This window comes from Brachypodium distachyon, chromosome 4 (assembly GCF_000005505.3).
Source record: "Brachypodium distachyon strain Bd21 chromosome 4, Brachypodium_distachyon_v3.0, whole genome shotgun sequence".
Classification (NCBI taxonomy): Eukaryota; Viridiplantae; Streptophyta; class Magnoliopsida; order Poales; family Poaceae; genus Brachypodium; species Brachypodium distachyon.
Window position 1 is genome coordinate 18189745 of NC_016134.3, and position 23400 is coordinate 18213144.

Below are 23400 nucleotides of genomic sequence, written 5' to 3' on the forward strand. Positions count from 1 at the left end.
CTAGGTTGAAGGCCCAAATTGAAAAGGGTCTAGCCACTTGCATCCAAGGGGAGAAGAACCTCAACGACCTTTTGAGCAATCAAAAGGAATCTATAAAGAAGGAAGGGCTTGGGTATACTCCCAAGTCCAAGAGCAACAATAAGAAGAAGAAGGCCAAGTCTACTCCCCGAACTAACGTTTCTTTTGTGAAGGAAGGGGAGTTGGCTAAGGAGAAGGTTAAGAACAAGAAGGGTGACAAGGTCACTTATGATAACTAGTGGTTACCCCGCGCGTTGCTGCGGATATTAAAGAACAATACATCTGCCCATCATTAGTGTAAGAATGTGATGCAGTGTAAGAAGGTGATGCAGTCTAAGAATGTGATAAATAGCATTGTGCTAAAACACTTCAAAATTTGGCTAACATTTTATTACTCAAACAGCCATGGGCATTGTGCTAAAACATACTCAAACAGTTACATAATAAAAGCATTGTGCCAAAACACTTCAGAATTTGGTAAACAACCATGTGCATTGTGCTAAAACATATCCAAAGTAACAACGTTACAGCATAAAGCTAACAAAGTTTATTAACGATGTGCGTCAATGCCCACGAAAGGATCATTACACATTATTGATGCTCCTGTAAACCTGGCATCACTTGCTGTCCTCTGAAGATGCCTTTTCTTCAGTTCTGTATCAGGAACATGAGAAAGTCATCATCAAATCTAGGACACTGAATATCATAAAGGAGAGATGAAGTGGCGAAAATCAGTTCTATGAACAAACAAATTAATTATATGACAACACGCAACACATTCTTATGACAAACCGACGACATTAGCTATACAACAAGACCAAAGAGTGTCATCTGGACGTAATAACAGGTGCTAAGAACTTTTTATGAAAAAAAAATAGCTACCTTGGTTTTCTGAGTTTGTTCACGTCATTGTCGTTATCAAAATCAAGTTGTCTCTTTGTTTTTGACTTGTCTTCTGTCTGTTTGGGAGGAGCTGCGGCTGGTGTACTAACACTGCATTTGAAAGTGAGGGAAAAAAGCAAGTATATAAAGAGAAGCATGCATAATTTTAGAAGCACAATGTGTAGGTAATATGTACCTAAGTAGGTCATCAACAGCAGAGTCGGATGTATTTTCCCTTGGAAGAACGGTTGGTGGTGTAACTGTCTGTGGTGTACTAAATCTGCAATTGCAGAAAAAAAAAGTGTAGAAATAGGAGGCTGCATAAGTTTAGATGGATAAATTGTAGAGAACATACTCTTCAGAAGTGGCTGTGATGTTCTCCTGTATAGAGTTCTAGGAGAATTAAAATATCATCATTAGAGGTAGAGATTATGTGATAAGACGGAATTATATATAGAATAATATTTGATGGTCTTATACATTTACCTGGCTGTTATCACCGTGAATCTTGTAACTCTTTTTCAGGACATGATTGATCGAGAATCTAGAAAAATATTTAGGATTCATTCCTATTGAGAAAAGCCTTTTCTTCCCAATAGCTTTTTCAAGAGCTATTGCATGATCTGATGCATCTATCTTCATGTTTTGGGAGGCTTGCATAGCAGTTTGCTCAAGTAAATCCTCAACTACAAAACTGAAAGCAATTGTCTCCATGCTTGCTATGTCATCCGTGACCTTGAGAGAAAACTTGTACCTATATAAGAATAATACGATGGGCAATAGGTGCATAGGAATTTCATAAATAGAATAATGATGTATAAATAGGTTAGTAAGTGAGATGATACATTGGTTTGGGGTCTAAAAGAGGACATGAGCATCTGGTTGTGTTCGAATTGTTGTTGTACCCTTCACCACAACTTTTGCAGACTTTGTAATACCATTTATTGGATGGCAGCAAAGCTTCTACCTTCGCAATGCAACTGAATGAAGCACCTCCCTTGGTGTCATGCAGATCAAATTTAGAAAAGTTTAATATAAGGCAAAGATGAAACATTTTACAATGAGGAATATATATTAGAAGTTACGTATGTATATATATATAGAACTATTAAAAGGAGAAGACACCTTGAAAGATGAAATTGGCAGCGTAGATATTTCTTCCAGCTTGTAGAGTTTGCCTGCTGCTTGTAAGGGAGTCACATGGGTAATTTGTGGCTGTTGTTGGCGCAAAACCGGAACTTCCCATTGATTGCGTGCATGTTAGTTAATGGAAAAGAATGTGAACCATTTGTTATAAAAGTATTGATGAACCTTTTTTATACTGTTCAACTTCTGATATTTCCATGTCAATGTATATTTTAGTAGCTGAACTTGAAGAGGCCTCAAGTTTATCTGTATAGTAATAATTCCATGCGATGCTTCGGGTTAATCAATAAAGTTATAATGCAATAGAAATCGTAATTTCCTAAGAACGTACCTAAATACTATCCAACGGTCAGGCCAGCAAAAACACAAACAACAATCTTCTCATCTGATTTGCTGAGGACCGCGCTTTCGTCAAATGTTTCACCATCCTCACCCCAAAGGTTTATTTCCTGTGTTTGTTCACTACAAAGAGAAAATAGTGCATTTAGATAAACAGAAGTGAAAAATACATGGGGAAAAAGACTTACTCTTGGTTACGGATATGTATCTTCCTGAGCTTGTACTGAGACGTTGGGCTAGCGTAGTCGTATGGGCCAACGTAGCTAATGACTCCAATCAAATCTGTTTGAAAAAAGCATGTAGAAATTGGATTGTTGGTTGGAAAAAGATGTATCATCAGGAAATTTGTTAAGCAATACCTAGAAGGGGTTTGGATTGATTGTCTTTTGACGGAAGCTGATCAAACTGGGAGAAATCAAAGGCAAATCGAGGAATACTCGCTCCTCGCGACTGCATTAGATGGACCTTCGAGCTTGTTTTAAACTGAATCATGTAGCTTTGGTGGTGGTAAATGAACTTCTTGTATGTAGCATGAACAACACTAACATCTGTCAACATGTAGACAGAACCCAGAGAGAGCAGTGGACGAAATTGTTTTTCAACCTTTTTGGGTATGGTTATCTGTACCATAGCACCCTGCAATAGTGACATTGGTTAAAGAGAAAGCAATGCAAGGCTAACACTTTAAATGGAAAAAAGACAGGAATTATAAAATTTAGTGAGTAAGTTTAATGCTTTACATCTACATGCATTTGTTTGATGCACATCTGCTATAGCTTATGGCAGATGGCACACAGATCTTCTGAAATGAATGGAGAAGGATTGGGAACACGTTCATGATTGTAATTCCAATATGTTCATGATTGTTGCGCAGTTGCAGGGAGAGATTATTACTCCGTGATAAATACGTCCATCCACCTAGAACTCGGCCGAATGAATTCAATTGACGTGCACAGGATATGAACATTTAAGAGGGAAATAATGAAAGGTATGCCAAGCAATGAATAGTGGAGTAAATGGGAACCTGGAAAATAGCTGTACAACATCACTCCCTAAACCCTAGGTTCTGATTCTATGCCTCAAAGATGCAAGAAATTTCAGAAAGTTACCAGTACTTGACAGGTGGACATGATCAGATGGAATGAGCAAATATGCTAGGTAAATCTTGCCCAAGACCCAATAATCCCACTATTTGATAGGTGAGTACAGTTGTTCAGATTATATGCACGCCAAATGAGGCAGAGTTTGAGTGATTTGCTGTGTCAGGTCCACACTTGAACAATCATGCCAACACTCTCGACAGGAGCAAAAGGATATAACTGAAATTCAGCTAAACAAAGAGTGCAGTTTCTGTCCCCTTCGGTTATCAGATTACGGTTCTTAAACGGCTGGACCAAAATGCGTGAAACGATATGTAGTTCTATGAGTCCTCAACACGCTGTAAAAAATTCAGCTCAATCCGGCATCATTTGACCCCTCAAACCGACAATATCCCAACACTGCGCATCTCTGAAGTTCCAGCAAACAGATATGACGAAACCACTCACTAATCCAGCTCAAAATTAAACATCTAGCAACATCAGATCCAAAACACTTCGACAGAAATACAGAAAATGGGTGTTTCAGTTAACATGCGAAAAAAGATCATCGTCTAATCATTGCCATCACTGGTGTTTCAGTTAAAATGCAGCCCGGGTGGTATGCAATTGCAGGTGCAGGCACTGGAAAATTGCAAAAATATGCAGGTGCTCAAATTACAAAAAGGAAAGAATAAAACCAAATCATGCAGTGCAGAGACATAGTCAGCAAACTAACAATTAGATCATCTATTTCGTTATAATAGCCCTCTCTGAAATAAGATTCGATGATCCAAAAGCACTTCTGGGAAATATCGACAACAAAAGCAAACCAGTGTGCTTTCTGGGATATATATATTGAGCTAAATTAGAAGGAGAAGAGCTAAATTGTCGCTGCTCATACAGAAAAGCATATGGCAAAGCCAGAAAACAGAAATCATTGAACAATCATGCCAACACGTATCAGGATTGGGAATCGCATTCGTCAGCGGCAGTAGCCTACTAACTGTATACGGTGACAAATTATAGAACACAAGATTCAAATATGATGACAAAGCATTAGGCCATCATTCCTGGTATTAGCACTTCAGGAATTGGGGTTTGGACATGTTTAATTAAGACCTCCTAATTGGGGTTCAAAATGTGTTAATTTATTTGAAGAAGGGAAAACAGAGGGCAACAGGAACTCAGGAAATCAAGCTCATAATATGCTAAACTAAAAATTGGATTGATGCTACTTACATCTTCTGCAAGAAACTCCATCAATGCTGAGAAAAGAATCAGTAGTCTTGGCGTATTTATTTTTTGCATCCCATAGCCGTATGGGCCGGCCGAAAACTTTAAAATTTTGTTGTCCTACAGTAATGTCTCCAAACTTTGTAGGAGATCCCATGGCTGATGTATATCTGGAAGAACACATCGTTATATCATTTTGTCTACACGATTCAAGCATGTAATATTGATAGAACAACATAAAAGTAAAATGAAAGTTAAATGATTTGAAGGTAATCTATTATATATTAAAAGTACATGACGGTGCAACCACAAAAAAGATAGAGACTAGAAAATCTCACAAAAAAGCAAAATTTCTGACCATCCATTTAGAAGATAACCAATCTCAGCCGATAGATCATGTAAATAACCTAAGTTCAAAGCATTACCCACCTCTGCCCTTAACTAAATTTCCCCGGACCTCCTCGGCCGCCTCCCATCACCCGGCAGCTGCCCGTCCCCTATCTGTGCCCAGGCCCTCCCAGGCTCCCTCTTTGCTGCGGCTGATGTGATGCGCTACATGTGGGCGCTGGCGAGCGGCGGCTTGAGCAATCGCAGTCAGCGACAAAGGTGCGGATGGTGGCGCGAGCGAGTCGAAGGATGTGACGAAGGCATGGACGCATGGTGAGGCGTGGGCAGTGGGCACAAACGAGCCGTCGCCGGGCGAGTGGAGCTCCGTCATCGACCCAAACGACGACGCGGCGGCGGCGACATCTGCGTTAGCCAACGGGGGTGGCGCGTACTCGGTGGTCGTCAGTGACGACGTACAGGCGGCGGCACCAACAGAGCAGCGTGGAGATTCTTTGCAGCAACATCACCCGGTACTTTGTTTGATTGATGCGTTGGGCAAGACGAGGAACTGAACATCGAGTTCTACAACTTCCATTTTCCAATCGAAGGTCCTCCGCTTGTCATCGTCGGTTGCTGCACCGCCTCTGCCTGGTGGCCGGATCTTGTGGACGTGATTTCGTCCACCTCCGCTGTCCTCTACTTCTTCTCAGGCATCCAGACCGTTGGTTGATGATCGGATTTTGAAGGAAATTTTGGTTAAGTTGGTTGGTTAATTCTTCCTGCTTTTCGGTAAGTTTGATAAAATTAAATGGTATTGAATATATATAGGGAGATTTGTTTATTTGTGAGGTAATTCCTTATGAGAACATCATGTGTTTCAAGATCATAAGTTCAGAACTACTGTGCACTGTGATGATTTCTTTTCAGATGAATCCAAGTGTGTACTCCAGAAGGTTTAATTGCATTGCACCCATTGTTTTAACACTTCAACCTAAACGTCTGCCTCGATCCTTGACCTGGTAAGTGTATGACTGTATGTATCCTAGCATGCATTTTGCTGCAAAAAATGCACAAGATACTACATCAAAAGAACCCTTAATTTTGTTCAGCTAATATATAATTAAGCCCTGATGCTATGGAATTCACATTCTTGAAACAGGTAGCAGGAAGTTTTTTGTTCTTATATTTACTAATCTAGAAAAAAGCTTACCCTCTAGCTTATCAAAGCATAACATCTACAATAATTTTCCTGCCCTTACTATTTTGAAATACAGGGAAACCAGTCCTAAATGGATTCTGGTGTTTTCAGTACAGACGATTGCATGCAGCCTACTTATATACTTGGTTTATGAAATTTAGGAGTTAGAAAAGATCCATGTACAGATAGGTAATGGCTTTTGTTCTTCTCATTTCTACATTCCTCCTTTTTTTTATTACTCTTTAGCTAAACTAAAGAAGTAGAGATGAATTATGTTATGCTTTGCAATATAGATATCTGTGCATGAAAAGTTTGATTGAGTGGGTTGCAAGATGCCAAATAAAAAAAAACATGTCTTAAGTACAAATTTTATTAGTTGTCTATGTTTTCGTTCTGACAACTGATAACCTCAGACTTTATCCATTTTGGATGGATTCAGTTTGTTTCGTATAGATCATCTCTTTTAACAACTCTCACTTTACTGTAATTACTCTGAACAACATATAAACTGCAATTTCCTTTTACTAAAACTTATCTGAAGCTACGACTACAACTAGCTAGCCTAAGACAAGGAGGTGCCGAACAGCCCAAGGGAGTACATGGAGAAGGAAATGGTATGCTCAATTGCTGACCTGCAAACTCTTTCTAATTTCAGTTCCCAATCTCTTTCTGAAGGGAAGGGAGTACATGGAGAAGGTAACATAGTTCACCTTGGCTTGAATTTGTGCTACGACTATGTTGTAGAGTTCATTCTGAGTCCACATAAATAATAAAGAAGATTCCATATGGAAAATGATTCATGTGAACAAAAGAACTTTATGTTGATTCTCATTGTACATCTGTCATTGCTCAATGGATATATTCCATATGTTGGTGTGGAAGAATCTCAGTTTATGTTTTAAAAAAAGTCATATCGAGGGAGGGAAGAACTCAGTACCAACTAATGATGTTTTGGGTAGTAATATCGAAGTGATTAGTGGTAAAACATCTATATTTTCTTTAGGGGTTATCAAAGTAGCATGAATATGCATGCATATGGGAAATGAAGTAAAAAAATTCACATACTTACATGGCTTCCAAACAGATGCTGGAAATTGTAGCTATTTATTCTGCAATTATTGGAAGATTTCAAGTTGATTTAAAATGAACGGTGGACTCAGCCCAAACGAATTTGGATAGTCGACAGTTCACAATCATTGAATTTTAACCAATCAGATTGCTCAATGTAGGGTGCACTTGGTTCCTTTTTAAAAATTTAACTCTATATATTGGACAAGCTGAATCAGACATACTGTGGTGATTAAGGGACATTAATTGCTATTAAAAATAAACAATATTCCCTATTATCAAAGAAGTAGATGTCATTTACTACCACCCACCTATCATTTTAGAAATTTACCGAACACACATTTTCTTCTCTAAGGAAAGATCCAAAATATAAAATTCCTATTACTAGATTAATTCATAATATGCTTTTATACATATAATTATTTTTACATGAGGCAACATGTCAGCACAAAAATTGATGGTCCAGATACCATCTTCTTGAAGACTGACAAATCCTAAAAGATCTAAATTTTCAATTATAAGAACTACAATCCATGTTAGAAAAATTGTAAGCCTCTTTTGATCCATTTGGAGGCAGTTAATTATGATCCGAGCAATACGCATTTGCAATCTCAATTGAGTACGCTGAATTGTACATCCAAAACTATGATGTTTCATGACTACTAAGTGAACTTTAGCCAAAGCCCCGAACCCACTTGCTCAAGTGTGTTATTTAACTATTCACATATCCTCTGTAATAACCACAACATACTGAAAAATTAGTCAATGATTCCCTATTAACATATTTTTCTTTTAAAATAGTATGTTATGAGTAAAAATAGCCGATTGGCTCTTAGGTGAGTAATGTTTCGATGCTCTATTAAGCATAAATTATTTTTAAAATATTTAAGAAACGTCAAAAGCGTTACCTGCGCAGATGCGCATGCCACTCTGCTAGTGAAAACAAAGATAGTGCCCAAGATACCTTTCTGATTTAATGTGGTTGTTTATTTATTTGACTGAAAACATCATGGTACACTACATTATGAGTGCAGTTGGCATGTGATGAAGGACTATTTTCAATAAGCACACGCAAGCCATTGGGGGATGTTACCCGTGAGAAAGCGACATATAATTGTCCATGAGAGAAAACTGGGGTTGGTAAATAAACACCGACTCTATTGAGAGTTTGCTCTTGACTTTTATTTATTGTCATAGCATATGAAAGCCGTACAGGGAACTGCCTGCGTTTCAGTTTGAAGGGCCATCTAGATTGAGCAGAAGTGGTGACAATGCGTGGGATATACACCCTCGTACCTTTAGCCTTTCCAGTAATTATTTCTCCTTCAATTATACGTTTAGTAAGCTGTGTAACTATGAGCCTAGTCCCATTACAAAGACCACGGGAGGGGTCAAGGTTACGCAAAATCATTATGGGCACTCCTATTTTCAGATGCAAGACATGATCCGGAAGCCCGTTCATTGAAATTGTATTCAGAAATTCAGGGGGATATAATGCTTCTAAAGTTGAATGGTTGGAAGAAGCATCATCAATAGTGTCTGCACTGTAATATGACATCTCACTTGCTTCAAGTTCAGAAACCATTCTGGTATTTATCTGGGAAACAACCTCATTTGTGGGAGCTAAAATGGCACGGTCACAATAGTACGAAGCTGCATTTTCTTGTTGATGTCTAGAGTTATATACAAAGGAAATCAAGCCATCGAGATTTCTACAATGGGATGGGAGGAGTAGAGATTGGGGGATCTGTATGAATGCATTTTCAGGCTCATTTTCAATTGCAATGTAAGGTTCTGTACCATCCCCTACTCTTAACAGCCATTCAGCAAATATCCTGAGGTTCTCTCTATCGGAGGGTGAGAGAGATCGTGAAGCAAGCCTCATATTTTCGGTCAAGTGGAGAACTGTACACTCACGCCATATATAAGAATTAACAATGCAAGCCTTCAAAATATGACCCTTTTTTGCATTTGGGATAATTGGAAGAGTTTGCCGAAAATCTCCGCTAAGGACAACAGTTATGCCACCAAATTGTTTGTTCTGTGAGTCTGGTCTAATATCTGACAGCATATCTCTAAGTGTGCGGTCAAGTGCCTCAAAACAATATCTGTGATTAACAGGCGCTTCATCCCATATAATTAGCGATGTCTTCTGGATAAGTTCAACCAAGTTTGTATTTTTCTTAACATTGCACATAGAATTTTGACGGATTTCCAACGGAATTTTAAAGCGTGAATGGGGTGTTCTACCACCTGGAAGTAAGAGCGATGCAATTCCAGAGGATGCAATCGCCAAAGCTATTTTCCCTTGGCTTCTTACAAAGTTGAGGAATGTTGTCCATAAAAAGGTTTTCCCAGTTCCTCCGTACCCATACACAAAGAATGTTCGGCCTGATGTATTTAGGACAGATGCAGAAATAGCATCAAAGACACTTTTCTGACTGCTATTAAGTCTAGAATATCCTCGGATACTGATGTAGACAGATGAGTAGCATCATAGCTTATTTCATCTAACAACAACCTATTTTCCGTGGAAGAACTGCCAATATCATCTGGTAGTAGTAAATTGAAATGTGACAGAGAATACCCAACGTCTCTAAGCAATTTATCCAATTCAAAGAGGAGAAAAGAGACAACAATTTGTGGAGATGAATTGGCTCTCAGCAGAGGGTTCTGATTTATTCTATATGTACTGTCTTCGCTCATGGATGAGACATGTTCATCGAAAAGCCTCTTTGGATTTGTAACTCACAGAATAGAAGCATTGTGACAAAACGTTGTCGTAGCTGAGGAGCAGTAGCCCATGGCGCTGCATCTGTGAGAGCACGGGACCATTCTTGATCATCCCCAAGAAGGCCTAAAGATTCACAGGCTGCACGGTAGGTTGGGCATTCGTGGTTCCCTATAGTGCGGATTTCAGCAAAGGACTTTGAACCCTTGACAACATAGAGCAACATGCGAAGGTAAAAAAGCTCTCCTTGTGCAGGGCAGACATTAGCTACACGGCCAATTTTTCTTTCGGAACCTTTACGCACATCCCAATATTTTGTATCTTTGTTGGAATGCCAAGTCCAGTGCTCAGGAAACTCAATATAAGGGCATCTCCAATGGTGGTTGTGAAGCAACCTCCCCCGTACACGGGTTCGATCTCTGTGGTTTAGTGCTAGTCCCTGGATCGACTCACTAGCACACACAGTTTCAAGATGTAATATCATAGAACAAAGGTCTCAATATTACAACGAATCATCCAAAATTTAAAAGGTACTTACAACTCGCATAACCTCACGGGTTAGCTGGAAATAAAACAACTGTTTAGCAGCGGAAAGCGAACGATACAAGGGCACATCAACACCACGGTGAGAGCGTGTTGGAACATAGGCCCGTGACCAAACAAGCAGAATGTACATCTTACTCGTCGTCGGAGCTTCCTGCAACATTAAACGATGCAGCCACTAGGATCAATACATTGAATGTATTAGCAAGATTCACCAAGGGTTATACCAGACCTACCAAGTATATGCAGTATTTGGCAAGGTGGAGTTCAGACTGTTTGCGTGGAAGCAGAACATGAATTACCCTACTACAAAGGAATGTTATAATAATGTTAACTAATGGACACGAGGTAGACACACCCATGCTCCTATTAACCTAGAGCACATTGAAGTGGATTCATCAAGTGCTCCTACCCTGTTCAAACCATTCATTTTATTTAAGAAATTGGAATGAGTGAGACTTTCCTTACAGCTCCACATCTAGTTGCTCAAATTGTCCATTGCCGGGGACACGGCTAAGTACTTAGTTTTGACGCTCTCGAGAGTTTGTACACATTCCCCACAAGAAACCGACGTGTTAATCCCTTGCTGTCCTCAGGGTAGAGTAGCAACGGCATCGATTACGAGATTTTCAGAGGTAATTCCCTAAACCACGAGAGAATCACGCTCCCCCTACACATTCTACCTCAGTAAAGTTCCTCGGGTCTAGGTTCATACAACTTACTCTTGTCTCGCCAGAGCCCATATAGCATTGTGGTTGTACTCGAAGCTTCTAAATAGGAAACTAGTCCAGTCTCGGTTACCCCAGGTGGCATTCCACATTTGCAACGTAAGCGCTCCCTGAATCCACGGGAGAGACGTCCATGGACGATCCATTCCTGAATCCACAGGAACTCGACTCAGAGGGACCCATAGAAATGGACCTGACGCCGCTAATCCTCAAAATCCTCAAAGCAGCCCACCCAGGATGGTTCATTGAATTAGTTGTTTTGCCTTACATCTAACAAAAACATTTCATATAGCCAACGGCATAACAATAACATAATGTAGTTATTTCCCCCACGATACTACCATAGCTTAGCATTCAACTACAATCGATCGCAATTTGGTGGCAAGATAATGGCGAGAGTAAACTATCCTACCTAGGATTTATAGTTAATAGTCCTATGAATGCATCTCTACCAACAACACTAATGCATAAGTATTTTAAAACAACAATAAGAATGGGATATGATCAAAGTGAACTTGCCTTGGCCAAGTTGTGATAGTTCTCGCACTCTTCGCAACAACAAGGAAAACACTCCACACAATCTAAAATAAAAGAAACATACACACAATAAACACAACATTCAATACAAAAATCATGCCATGATACATATGCTATGTTAATGCACACTTGGTTACTTTTAATGTAACAAGTTTTTTATCTATTTTGAAAAGTTTTTCAAATGATTTGGACAGGTTATACAACATCAAAGAGGTAATTACTATGCATGAAACAAGGATAGGGTTTAAATTAAAAGATTGTGTGGTTTTTGCAACATAGAACAAGATTTAAACTTGTATGCCATTATTATTCACAAAATAATTTCTTTTCTAGTCCTAATGGACAGAGAACAAGTTTAAATAATTTTACAGCAAGTTAACATGCTCGAAACTATTTTGAAACAATTCATTTGAAATTTAAACCATATTCAACCATTCTGTAAATTGCTTCTGACTAAGTTGTCCAAAACTGACATTAGACAGTGCCAAAATGTTCTACAAATTATGACGATTCCAGAAAGGTGTTGATCGTAAATTTTGGACAAACGGTTTGAAAGATATGATGCTTTGAAGTTACACGGGCTTTTTTGCAAAAGTGCAATTTTTATTTCGGCCGAAAATAAAATAAAATAAATACTCCACCACGTGGCACGACGGGGTTGGCCGGAACCTAGGGTTTTCGCCGGCGGCGGGGCGGTTGCAGGCTGCGGCGGCGCGGGCAGGCGAGGGGAGCGGCGCGGCGCAAGGATGGCGCGCAAGCGGCGGCCGGCGCTGGGGAAGACGGCATGGGCGACGGCGCGGCGGCGCGGGGCAGGCGGCGCACGGCGGCTCGGGGCGCAGCGCACGGCAGCGCGGAGCGGGCGCGGGGCGGCGGCGGGGCAGCGGAGGCGGCGCGCGGGCGGACTGCGGCTCGGGCGGCGGGGCGGCGGCGAAAGCATGAAGAACGGCGACGGCAGTGTCGAACTTCGGCGAGCAATTAATCTCTAATCGATGCGAAATTGGACGTGGGGTTTGGGGGAAGTGGTAGAGGAGTTCGGGGGCTTCGATATAACGCGCGGGGTGGCGCGGGCTAGGCTGAGCCGGTCGGTCCGGTCCGGTCCGTTTCGGCCGGTCCGGTCCAAATCACTTCTAATAAATTGCAACAAAATTTGTAAAATCATATTTTCATATGATCTAACTTTCGGAACAAGAATTACCTTAAAATAAAATATTTAATAATACATTTGCCTATAGAATGGCTTATAGGGCCTTTAGGCTATGAAAATAAATTATTTTTCAAAATAGTTTCAAAAGTCAACTTATGGGATAGCTTTATATATGCATCAAATCCCTTTTTGTACCAATACCCTCATGGGTTAAAATGCAAATACTCCAAAGCCAGATCAAAGCCCAAATTCAAATAAAAGCATTTTTGCAAAGGGTTTTCTGGGCAAATTTTTTTAGGGTTTTCAAAGTGATTAAATGCAAGGGTGACATGATGCTCATGATATGCAATGCATATGAAGGGTTTTGAAAATTGGGATGTTACAGACCTAACCCCCTTAAGATGAATCTCGTCCTCGAGATTCTTGTTGGTTAGCAAAAAGGTGTGGGTGGTCTTCTCGAAAATCATCTTCGCGTTACCACGTAGCTTCTTCTTCGGTGTGGTGATTCCATTGAACCTTGCAGAATTTGATGGTCTTGGAACGGGTATGTCTTTCAGCTGTTTCCAAGATCCTGGTTGGTTTCTCTTCATATGTGAGATCGCTTTGAATCTTGACTTCGTCAAGTGAAACTGTATCCCTTAGTGGCGTATCGGCCATTTCCGGGTGGCACTTCTTTCACTGTGATACATGGAATACGTCGTGGACACTTGTCAACACTTCAGGTAATTCCAACTTGTAAGCTACCTCTCCTTGGCGTGCTAAAACCTTGTAGGGTCCAATATAGCGTGGCGCTAATTTTCCTTTAATTCCAAATCTCTTAACTCTGCGTATCGGGGAAACTCTGAGATACGCTCTGTCACCAACCTCATAGGTGACCTCCCTTCATTTGGAATCTGCATAACTCTTTTGCCTGGATTGAGCTATCTTAAGTCTGTCTCGAATCAGCCTGACTTTCTCTTCGGCATCCTTTATCATGTCGGGTCCAAATAGACTACGGTCTCCTACACCAACCCATAGCAAAGGTGTCCTACATTTCTTGCCATACAAAGCTCCGAATGGTGCCATTCCAATACTCGCTTGAAAACTGTTGTTCTATGAGAACTCTGCATACGGTAGATTCTCATCCCAGCTAGAACCATAGTCTAGAGCGCAAGCTCTTAACATATCTTCAAGAATTTGGTTCACTCTTTCTGTTTGTCCATCTGTCTGTGGATGAAAAGCTGTGCTAAACTCTAGTCTCGTGCCTAGAGACTCGTGCAATTGTCCCCAAAATCTTGAGGTAAATTGGGTACCTCTGTCTGAAACGATCTCCTTGGGAACTCCATGTAGGCATACAATCCTAGACATGTATCGTTTGGCCAACTGAGCACTTGTATAGGTGGTCTTCACAGGTATGAAATGGGCAATTTTGGTCAGACGGTCGACTACTACCCATATTGAATCATAACCAGACCCTTGTCCTTGGCAAGCCAATGATGAAATCCATGCCTACCTTCCCACTTCCAGTCTGGCACTGGCAACGGTCGTAGTAATCCAGCTGGTTTCTGATGTTCAGCCTTGACTCTGCTACAAACATCACACAGAGCGATATACTCAGCGATGTCTCGCTTCAATCCTGTCCACCAAAACTTTTTTTTCAAGTCCATGTACATCTTTGTATTACCGGGGTGGATTGAGTACGGTGAATCATGAGCTTCTTGTAGAATTAGTTTTCAGATCTTGGGGTCTTGTGGTACACAAATGCGCTTCTCAAACCATGTGGTACCTTGATCGTCCTCAACAAATCCTTTTGCCTTCTCAATCGCCATATTATCCTTTATCGTTCTAATTTCTGAGTCTTCTTTCTGGGCTTCTCTAATTCTGTCCAGCAATGTGGGTTGTACTTCCATGTTGGCTAAGTAACCTTCCTAGACTATCTCCAATTTGAGATCCTTGAATTGCTCACACAATTCAGCAGGTAACTCTCCAGCTGTAAGTCCATTAACATAGCCCTTGCGGCTCAAAGCGTCAGCTACTATGTTAGCCTTGCCTGGATGGTATTGAAGATTCAGATTATAATCCTTGATTAACTCTAACCATCTTCTTTGTCTCAAGTTCAATTCCTTCCTCGTGAATATATACTTCAAGCTCTTGTGATCAGTGAATAATTCACAACGCTTTCCCATGAGATAGTGCCTCCAAGTCTTGAGTGCGTGCACTACAGATGCTAGTTCCAAATCATGAGTGGGGTAATTTCTCCTGGTTCTTAAATTGTCTTGAGGCGTATGCTACGACTTTTCCTCCTTGCATCAAAACACATCCCAATCCTAGACGCGAAGCGTCACAGTACACTTGGAAATCTTCCAGTAAGTCGGGCAAAACGAGGATGGGTGCTGATACTAGCCTCTTCTTCAAATCTTGAAAACTTTCTTCACACTTTTCAGTCCATTCAAACTTCTTTTCTTTATTCAAAAGCTCAGTCATAGGTTTGGCTATCTTGGAGAAATTCTCTATAAACCTCATGTAATATCCAGCAAGTCCTAGGAAGCTGCGAACATCTCCGACGTTCTTAGGAACTTCCCATTTAGTCACCGCTGCTACCTTAGCGGGGTCGACGGCAATTCCATTTCCTGACACAATGTGTCCCAAGAAACCAACTTTAGACAACCAAAATTCACACTTGCTGAATTTTGCATAAAGATTGTGCTCTCTAAGCTTTTCCATGATTAGACGCAAATGTTCTTCGTGCTCTTCTTTGCTCTTCGAGTAGATCAAAATGTCGTCGATGAATACTACGACAAATTTGTCCAAATATTCCATGAATACCTTGTTCATCATATTCATAAAGTATGCCGGGGCATTGGTTAATCCAAAAGGCATCACTGTGTACTCATACAGGCCATAGCTAGTGGTAAATGCTGTCTTGGGTATATCCACTTCTCGGATCTTTAACTGAAAATAACCTGATCGAAGATCGATCTTTGAGAAAACACAGGCTCCCTTCAACTGATCGAATAGATCATCGATTATGGGTAGTGGGTACTTGTTCTTTATCGTCACCTCATTTAGTGAACGATAGTCTATGCACATCCTTTCGCTCTTGTCTTTCTTTTCCACAAATAGGACAGCTGCTCCCCATGGTGATGAGCTAGGGCGAATAAATCCTTTGGCCAACTGTTCTGCAAGTTGCTTTTTCAGTTCCTTCAATTCATCTACAGCCATCTTATACGGTCTCTTGGCTATAGGTCCACTTTCGGGCAATAACTCGATAAGAAAATTCTACATCTCGGTCTGGTGGCATGCTTGGTAATTCCTCTGGAAACACTTCCGGATATTCTACCTCCTTTGCAACATAAATTATAGGATGGGTTTGGTGTATTTCTGTCTCGACGGACACGCTCATCGTAGCAGAAGAAGGAATGGCAATGCACACAATTATGTTGAGGGCCTCCAAGATATAAAGGTGTAAAAATTGTTCCTGAAGGAGCATAAGAATACAACAAAGTGAATTAGGGTGTGTTCTTTTTTCTGATTGCAGCTCACAAAGGCTAGGAATATCAAAGCTTACGTCGATGATGCTGGGTTGGGCTTGTGACAGAAACAGAAGGCTCTGGTAGCTAAACAAAAACATTTTGTGTCATAGATGAGCTTGTTGTGTTCATGTTTTGTTCAATAGACGAAGAAGCCCCAGATACATTTGCTCGCCTGCGCCTACAGCGAGATCCAGCAGCAACAGCCCAAGTTGGAGTAGGCACTGGATCAGGCGATGTCGTGCGCCGACGACGGCCACATCGACCTCATGGAAGCCCACGGTGCGGTGGAAGTGTAACATCCCAATTTTCAAAACCTTTCATATGCATTGCATATCATGAGCATCATGTCACTCTGCATTTAACCACATTTGAAAACCCAAAAATTTGCCCAGAAAACCCTTTTGCAAAAATGCCTTTATTTTGATTTTGGGCTTTGATTCTTGCTTATGAGTATTTGCATTTTAACCCGTGAGGGTATTGGTTTAAAGGTGATTTAATGCATATATAAAGCTATCACATAAGTTGGCTTTTGAAATTATTTTGAAAAATAATTTGTTTCGATAGCCTAAGGGTCCTAAAAGCCATTTTATAGGCAAATGTATTTTTAAATATTTTATTTTGAGGAAATTCTTGTTCCAAAAGTTAGATCATATGAAAATATGATTTTACAAATTTTGTTGCAATTTATTTGGAGTGATTTGGAGCTTCAAATCAATTTTGAGGTTCAAAAACAGAAAATAAATAAAGGAAAAGGAAAAACCGAGGAAAACCGGCCGAACCGGACCGGACCGACCGGCTCAACCAGCCCGAGCCGCCCGCGGCCACTGCTAGGCGGGCCCCACGCCCCCTTTCTTCCCCAATTGCCTCCGCGAAACCACCCCACGCCTCCACTCTGATTTTTCCGCGCACGAGCCTCTACTCCCGAAACCCCGTGCGTCACCTCGAGCCCCTCTCTTTTCTCCTCAGATTCCCCCAACTTTCCCACTCGATTTCACATTGGTTAGAGATTAATTGCTCGCCGGAGTTCGACACTGCCGTCGCCGTTCCGGTGAGAATCTCCCCGCGCCGACCCCCTAGCCTCTCTCCTCTCCTCGTTCCGAACACCGTGACGCGTGCGCTTTATTTTTTTGAAGCTCCGCCCGCGCTGTTCGCTGGCCGCCGCCGTCCGCCGCCGCTCGCACGCGTCGGCCACCCCGCGCGTGCCGCCCGTCTTCTCCAGCTCCGGCGGCCGCCCGTCCGCGGCCCCGCGCGCCTGCTCCGTCTCCCGCGCCGGCGGCCCGCGTGTCGCCGTCCACCGTCTCCCGCGCCGTGCCGCTCCGCCCTGCGCCCCCCGCCGCCCCGCCGCCCGCGTCGCCGCCTCCGCCCGCCTACCCACGCCCGCTCCGCCCCGCGCCGGCAGCCGCGTCCGCGCCGCTGCCCCCCGCCGCCCCCGCGAGCCCGCGCCGCCGCCAGGAAGCCCTGGCTTCCGGCCAGTCCTGCCATGCCACGTGGCGAGGTCTTTTCTTTTTGTTTTTATTTTATTTTGAGCCGAAATAGATAATGCACTTTTGCAGAAAAGACCCTACAACTTCAAAGCATCATATCTTTCAAACCGTTTGTCCAAATTTTGTGTTCCGCACCTTTCTGGAATCGTCACAACGTGTAGAATATTTTAGAACTGTTTAATTTCAGTTTTGAAAAACTTAGACATAAGCTATTTACAGAATGGTTGAATATGGTTTAAATTTCAAATGAATTGTTTCAAAATAGTTTTGAGCATGTTATCTTGCTGTAAAATTATTTAAACTTGTTCTCTGTCCATTAGACCAGAAAAGAAATTATTTTGGGAATAATCATGGCATACTAGTTTAAATATTGCTCTATATTGCAAAAACCACGCAATCTTTTAATTTAAACTTTATCCTTGTTTCATGCATATTAATTACCTCTTTGGTATTGTATAACCTGTCCAAATCATTTGAAAAACTTTTCAAAACAGAAACAAATCTTGTTACACTAAAAGTAACCAAGTGTGCCTTAACATAGCATATGCATCATGGCATGATTTTTGCATTGAATGTTGTGTTTATTGTGTGCATGTTTCTTTTATTTTAGATTGTGTGGAGTGTTTTCCTTGTTGTTGCGAAGAGTGCGAGAACTATCACAACTTGGCCAAGGCAAGTTCACTTTGATCATATCCCATTCTTATTGTTGTTTTAAAATACTTATGCATTAGTGTTGTTGGTAGAGATGCATTCATAGGACTATTAACTATAAATCCTAGGTAGGATAGTTTACTCTCGCCATTATCTTGCCACCAAATTGCGATCGATTGTAGTTGAATGCTAAGCTATGGTAGTATCGTGGGGGAAATAACTACATTATGTTATTGTTATGCCGTTGGCTATATGAAATGTTTTTGTTAGATGTAAGGCAAAACAACTAATTCAATGAACCATCCTGGGTGGGCTGCTTTGAGGATTTTGAGGATTAGCGGCGTCAGGTCCATTTCTATGGGTCCTTCTGAGTCGAGTTCCTGTGGATTCAGGAATGGATCGTCCATGGACGTCTCTCCCGTGGATTCGGGGAGCGCATACGTTGTAAATGTGGAATGCCACCTGGGGTAACCGAGACTGGACTAGTTTCCTATTTAGAAGCTTCGAGTACAACCACAATGCTATATGGGCTCTGGCGAGACAAGAGTAAGTTGTATGAACCTAGACCCGAGGAATTGTACTGAGGTAGCCGTGCAGGGGGAGCGTGATTCTCTCGTGGTTTAGGGAATTACCTCTGAAAATCTCGTAATCGATGCCGTTGCTACTCTACCTTGAGGACAGCAAGGGATTAACACGTCGGTTTCTTGTGGGCAATGTGTACAAACTCTCGAGAGCGTCAAAACTAAGTACTTAGCCGTGTCCCCGGCAACGGACAATTTGAGCAACTAGATGTGGAGCCGTAAGGAAAGTCTCACTCATTCCAATTTCTTAAATAAAATGAATGGTTTGAACAGGGTAGGGGCACTTGATGAATTCACTTCAATGTGCTCTAGGTTAATTGGAGCATGGGTGTGTCTACCCCGTGTCCATTAGTTAACATTATTATAACATTCCTTTGTAGTAGGGTAATTCATGTTCTGCTTCCACGCAAACAGTCTGAACTCCACCTTGCCAAATACTGCATATACTTGGTAGGCTCTGATATAACTCCTAGTGAATCTTGCCAATACATTCAATGTATTAATCCTAGTGGCTGCATCGTTTAATGATGCAGGAAGCTCCGATGACGAGTAAGATGTACGTTCTGTATGTTTGGGTTACGGGCTTACATTCCAACACGCTCTCACCGTGGTGTTGATGTGCCCTTGTATCTTTTGCTTTCCGCTGCTAAACAGTTGTTTTATTTCCAGCTAACCCATGAGGTTATGCGAGTTGTAAGTACCTTTTAAATTCTGGATGATTTGTTGTAATATTGAGACCTTTGTTCTGTGATATTACATCTTGAAACTATGTGTGCTAGTGAGTCGATCCAGGGACTAGAACTAAAGCACAGAGATCGAGCCCTTGTACGGGGGCGGTCGCTTCAGGAAGACGGGAAGGACTTTCCCCACTATCCATACTGGCAGGGACACGATTGTTTTTAAACAGAGTTTTACAATTTATTTACTGTCCAAACTGAAGACAGACAGCTACAATGCTCACTTTATAACAGGATTACAATGGAAAGTTAAATGGCTGCTGTCAAATCAGTTTCATTCTTCATTATAATGGCTGAGTAAAGAGGTGGGGGGTTGCAGGACAGTTTTTAGGGCATGTAACATCTTTTTCATTAAATCTGTAACACTTTTGAAGCAGCTATAAAACGTGAGATATGAAAGTAAACTTATTCCATTGTGCTACACATCCAGTGTTCTTTGTTCAGCTGCATATGGAGCATCCACATGAAAACAGCAGATATGTACATATGAAAACCTTAATTTCTTTTTTTAATACTCATCTCAATGCACTTTCTCGCTAATATTTTCCCTACAGGATGTCAATCAATTCAGAGAGGCAAGCTCAGAAGAAATTTACTGAAGTAATTCAAGAGATAAGGAACACTAAATCGCCACCGGTGTATCTAACTTTCAAAAGCATATCTTCTCATGCCACAACCCCAAAGTTTGATCATCCATTCGTCAACATTGAGTTCATGAAAAATGGGACACTACATTTCCTGGTTTTTCCTATGGAAGAACCAACTCAGAGGAACACCAACATGTAATACATCTTACATAATATCTTTTTTATATCCTATAATATTTATTTAACTCAACTGCAATCCAGTTGTCTTTTTGGCATGGACATAAGCATTCAACTTTATATGAATCAAATTTTATAAGACAAAAGGATAACACAAAAAAAGATCTGGAGTACATACCGTCAGGAGAGAGTTCGCTGATATAGATGAAATCAATTCGCACAAAAATCCGACATAATTCCGCTTGCTGCTGTTGCGGTCAAACTTCAGAAACACAAATAAATTTGAGAAAGTGGCCTGCAAATCCCTGACGAAAATAACAAATTCAACACCCCGCCAGCACACAATCTGGACACCTACACAAAAACCTAAGATGGGAAGTCCCAAACCTTGGAACGACTCCTGGAATCCGGCAAGACGCAGGGGTGAAGAAGAACCGCGTGGAAGAAGGGACTAAATAGAGGGCGCCCCATGGCCGCCATTAATACTGACCCGAAGTCCCTGCGAATTCAGGTGTAGTGGCTGCCATTTCTGCTGCAAATGAGATGGGAATGAAAGCAGCGGTTACTTAGCGAGGGCGGAGGTGGAGCGACGGCCGAATCTGACCGCAAATCACAAAGCAGAAAAATGAGAACATTTGTTACGTGTCAACACCAACCCGGAACAATTACGCCAAGATTGTGTACCTTCGAGTTTTAGAAAAAAATAAATCAGAAAAAAGACTGTGTACCTTCGCAGATGACGCTCGACGGCAGCTGGGGCTGAGCCCGAGCCCGTGGGCGGCGGGGATGCGGTGGTCAAGTATGAACCCGAGGGTGGCGGGGACGGCGCCCGGCGGCGGCCAGAGACGCGGCGGTCGGGGCGGAGCCAGTGGGCAGCGCGGTGACAGGGGATGCGACGTTCGGGGGCGGAGCCAGTGGGCGGCGGTCGGGGATAAGACAGGGGCGGCGGGGTCGGCGGTCAGCGGCGGCCGGTTCTGAGCCCAGGGGCGGCGGGATCTGAGTTAGGCGGTTGCAGCCCGCAGCGTCGGGCCAGGGATGCAACGGTCGGGGCGGAGCAGGGGGCGCCTGGGACGCGGCGGTCGGGGCTGGCACGGGAGCGGCGGAGCGCAACGGCGGCGGGGGCAGAGCGCAACGGCGGCAGGGGCAGCAGTCAGGCTAATTAGAAGCGGCGACCAGTTTGAGCGGTCAAGCTAATCAGAAGGGGCCGGCAGGTTGACGTGGGACGGATTAGGAGATGAAATTATGAGATGCTGACATGTACGCTGACATGGACGGCTTGCAGGCGCAGCTTGCAAAATTTACTGCAGTTAGTGGGCTTCAACTTTATAGAGTTTATAGATGCATCCGTCTCTAGCACAAATGGCTTGGAAAAATCAGGGAGAGCCAAGACGGGCCTGAATTAATGCTTGTTTCAAGGCCACAAAAGATGCCTGTTCCTGGGCTGTCCATACATAAATCACATGCTTTTTAAGCAATTGAGTTAAGGGGCGACTGATCAGACCATAGTTCTTGATAACTTGTGGTAGTACCCAGCTAGGCCAAGAAATCCCCACAACTGCTTAGTGTTAGAGGGAATAGGCCAGTCCTGAACTGCACTTATCTTTGCTGGATCCGTGGATACACCAGCACCACTGATGATATGGTCCAAATATTCCAAGGAGCGTTGAGCAAACGAAAACTTACTGCGCTTGACATATAGGTGATGCTGACGCAAGAGGAGGAACACCTCGCGAAGATGCAGTATGTGCTCTTCCAAGTTCTTACTATAGACCAAAATATCATCCACAAAGACAAGGACAGATTTGCGAAGTTTGGATGCAAAGACCAGATTCATGGCAGACTCGAATGTCGCCGTGGCAGAGGTGAGACCAAACGGCATGATGCGGAACTCAAAATGCCCATGATGCGTGCGAAATGTTGTTTTTAATTCGTCTTGCGGCATCAATCGAATCTGGTGATATCCGGAACGCAAATCTAGCTTGGTGAAGAACTGTGCTCCCACCAATTCATCAAGCATCTCGTCTCCCACTGGCATGGGATACTTATCCTTAACAGTAACGGCATTCAAATGTCGATAATCGACACAGAAACGCCATGTGCCGTCTTTCTTGCGGACAAGCAGAACAGGAGAAGCGAAAGGACTATGACTGTGACAAATATCCCTTGTTCCAACATGATGCGCACTTGCTTTTCAATCTCATCTTTTTGTTGAGGAGAATAGCGATAGGGCCTGACAGCCACAGGTTTTGTGCCAGGCAGCAGAGGAATGTGATGATCATACTCTCAGCGTGGCGGCAAACCTTTGGGCTCCTGAAAACAATCAGCAAATTCGTCAACAACCTCTTGAACAGGGAAACGTGTTTGCACATATGCAGTTGGAGTTGCCACAGCACACAATTGAACCAGTTGCGCCAACTCCCCACGATGGATCAGTGTTCGTAGTTCCAACGCAGAGATCTGAGTGCAAGACTTGATATCATCCTTCAAACCCCGCAGCGTGATGCGTTTGCCAGCATGCTTGAAATGCATCATTTTCTTTTGCCAATTCACCCACATATCTCCGCAGTCCTCAAGCCAATCCATGCCCAAGATAATGTCATAGCATGCCAGCTCTAGTACACGAAGATCATCCGTGAACGTATCCTTGGCACACCCAAACAGCATGAGAAATCTTAGCATTGCAAAGTAGATGACCCCC

General features: G+C 42.4%; 1 protein-coding gene across 15 annotated transcripts; it reads right to left on the bottom strand.

Annotated features, from left to right (window-relative positions):
- Positions 1–436: 436 nt before the first annotated feature.
- LOC100843999 lies at positions 437–21902 on the bottom strand. 15 transcript variants are annotated; one of them, XM_014901876.2, is made up of 15 exons: positions 21431–21891; positions 21090–21234; positions 20881–21007; positions 4704–4867; positions 2745–3021; positions 2574–2667; positions 2378–2508; positions 2212–2292; positions 2026–2138; positions 1746–1897; positions 1387–1654; positions 1256–1293; positions 1097–1180; positions 901–1011; positions 437–672 (listed from the first exon to the last, which is right to left on the bottom strand). In XM_014901876.2, the coding sequence occupies exons 8-15, from the start codon at positions 2243–2245 to the stop codon at positions 636–638; spliced, it is 837 nt and encodes a 278-aa protein (XP_014757362.1). In that variant the 5' UTR covers positions 2246–2292; positions 2378–2508; positions 2574–2667; positions 2745–3021; positions 4704–4867; positions 20881–21007; positions 21090–21234; positions 21431–21891; the 3' UTR covers positions 437–635. The 15 variants fall into 15 exon arrangements, 8 of the variants coding, with proteins under 8 accessions (XP_014757362.1, XP_014757363.1, XP_014757366.1 ...); XM_014901877.2 differs by having other exon boundaries at positions 2212–2508; positions 21090–21231; positions 21431–21892; XM_014901880.2 differs by having other exon boundaries at positions 2212–2508; positions 20881–20964; positions 21431–21892.
- Between the last annotated feature and the right edge of the window lie 1498 nt (positions 21903–23400).

What these genes read in the sequence shown, in the direction of transcription:
- LOC100843999 (XM_014901877.2), bottom strand. Translation starts at nt 2,245, where the DNA reads ATGGAAATATCAGAAGTTGAACAGTATAAAAAAG. An exon ending in ATCACAGCCACTTCTGAAGA is followed by an intron (nt 1,181 to 1,255) that starts GTATGTTCTCTA and finishes CTGCAATTGCAG; the next exon opens with ATTTAGTACACCACAGACAG. An exon ending in AACAAACTCAGAAAACCAAG is followed by an intron (nt 673 to 900) that starts GTAGCTATTTTT and finishes TTCCTGATACAG; the next exon opens with AACTGAAGAAAAGGCATCTT.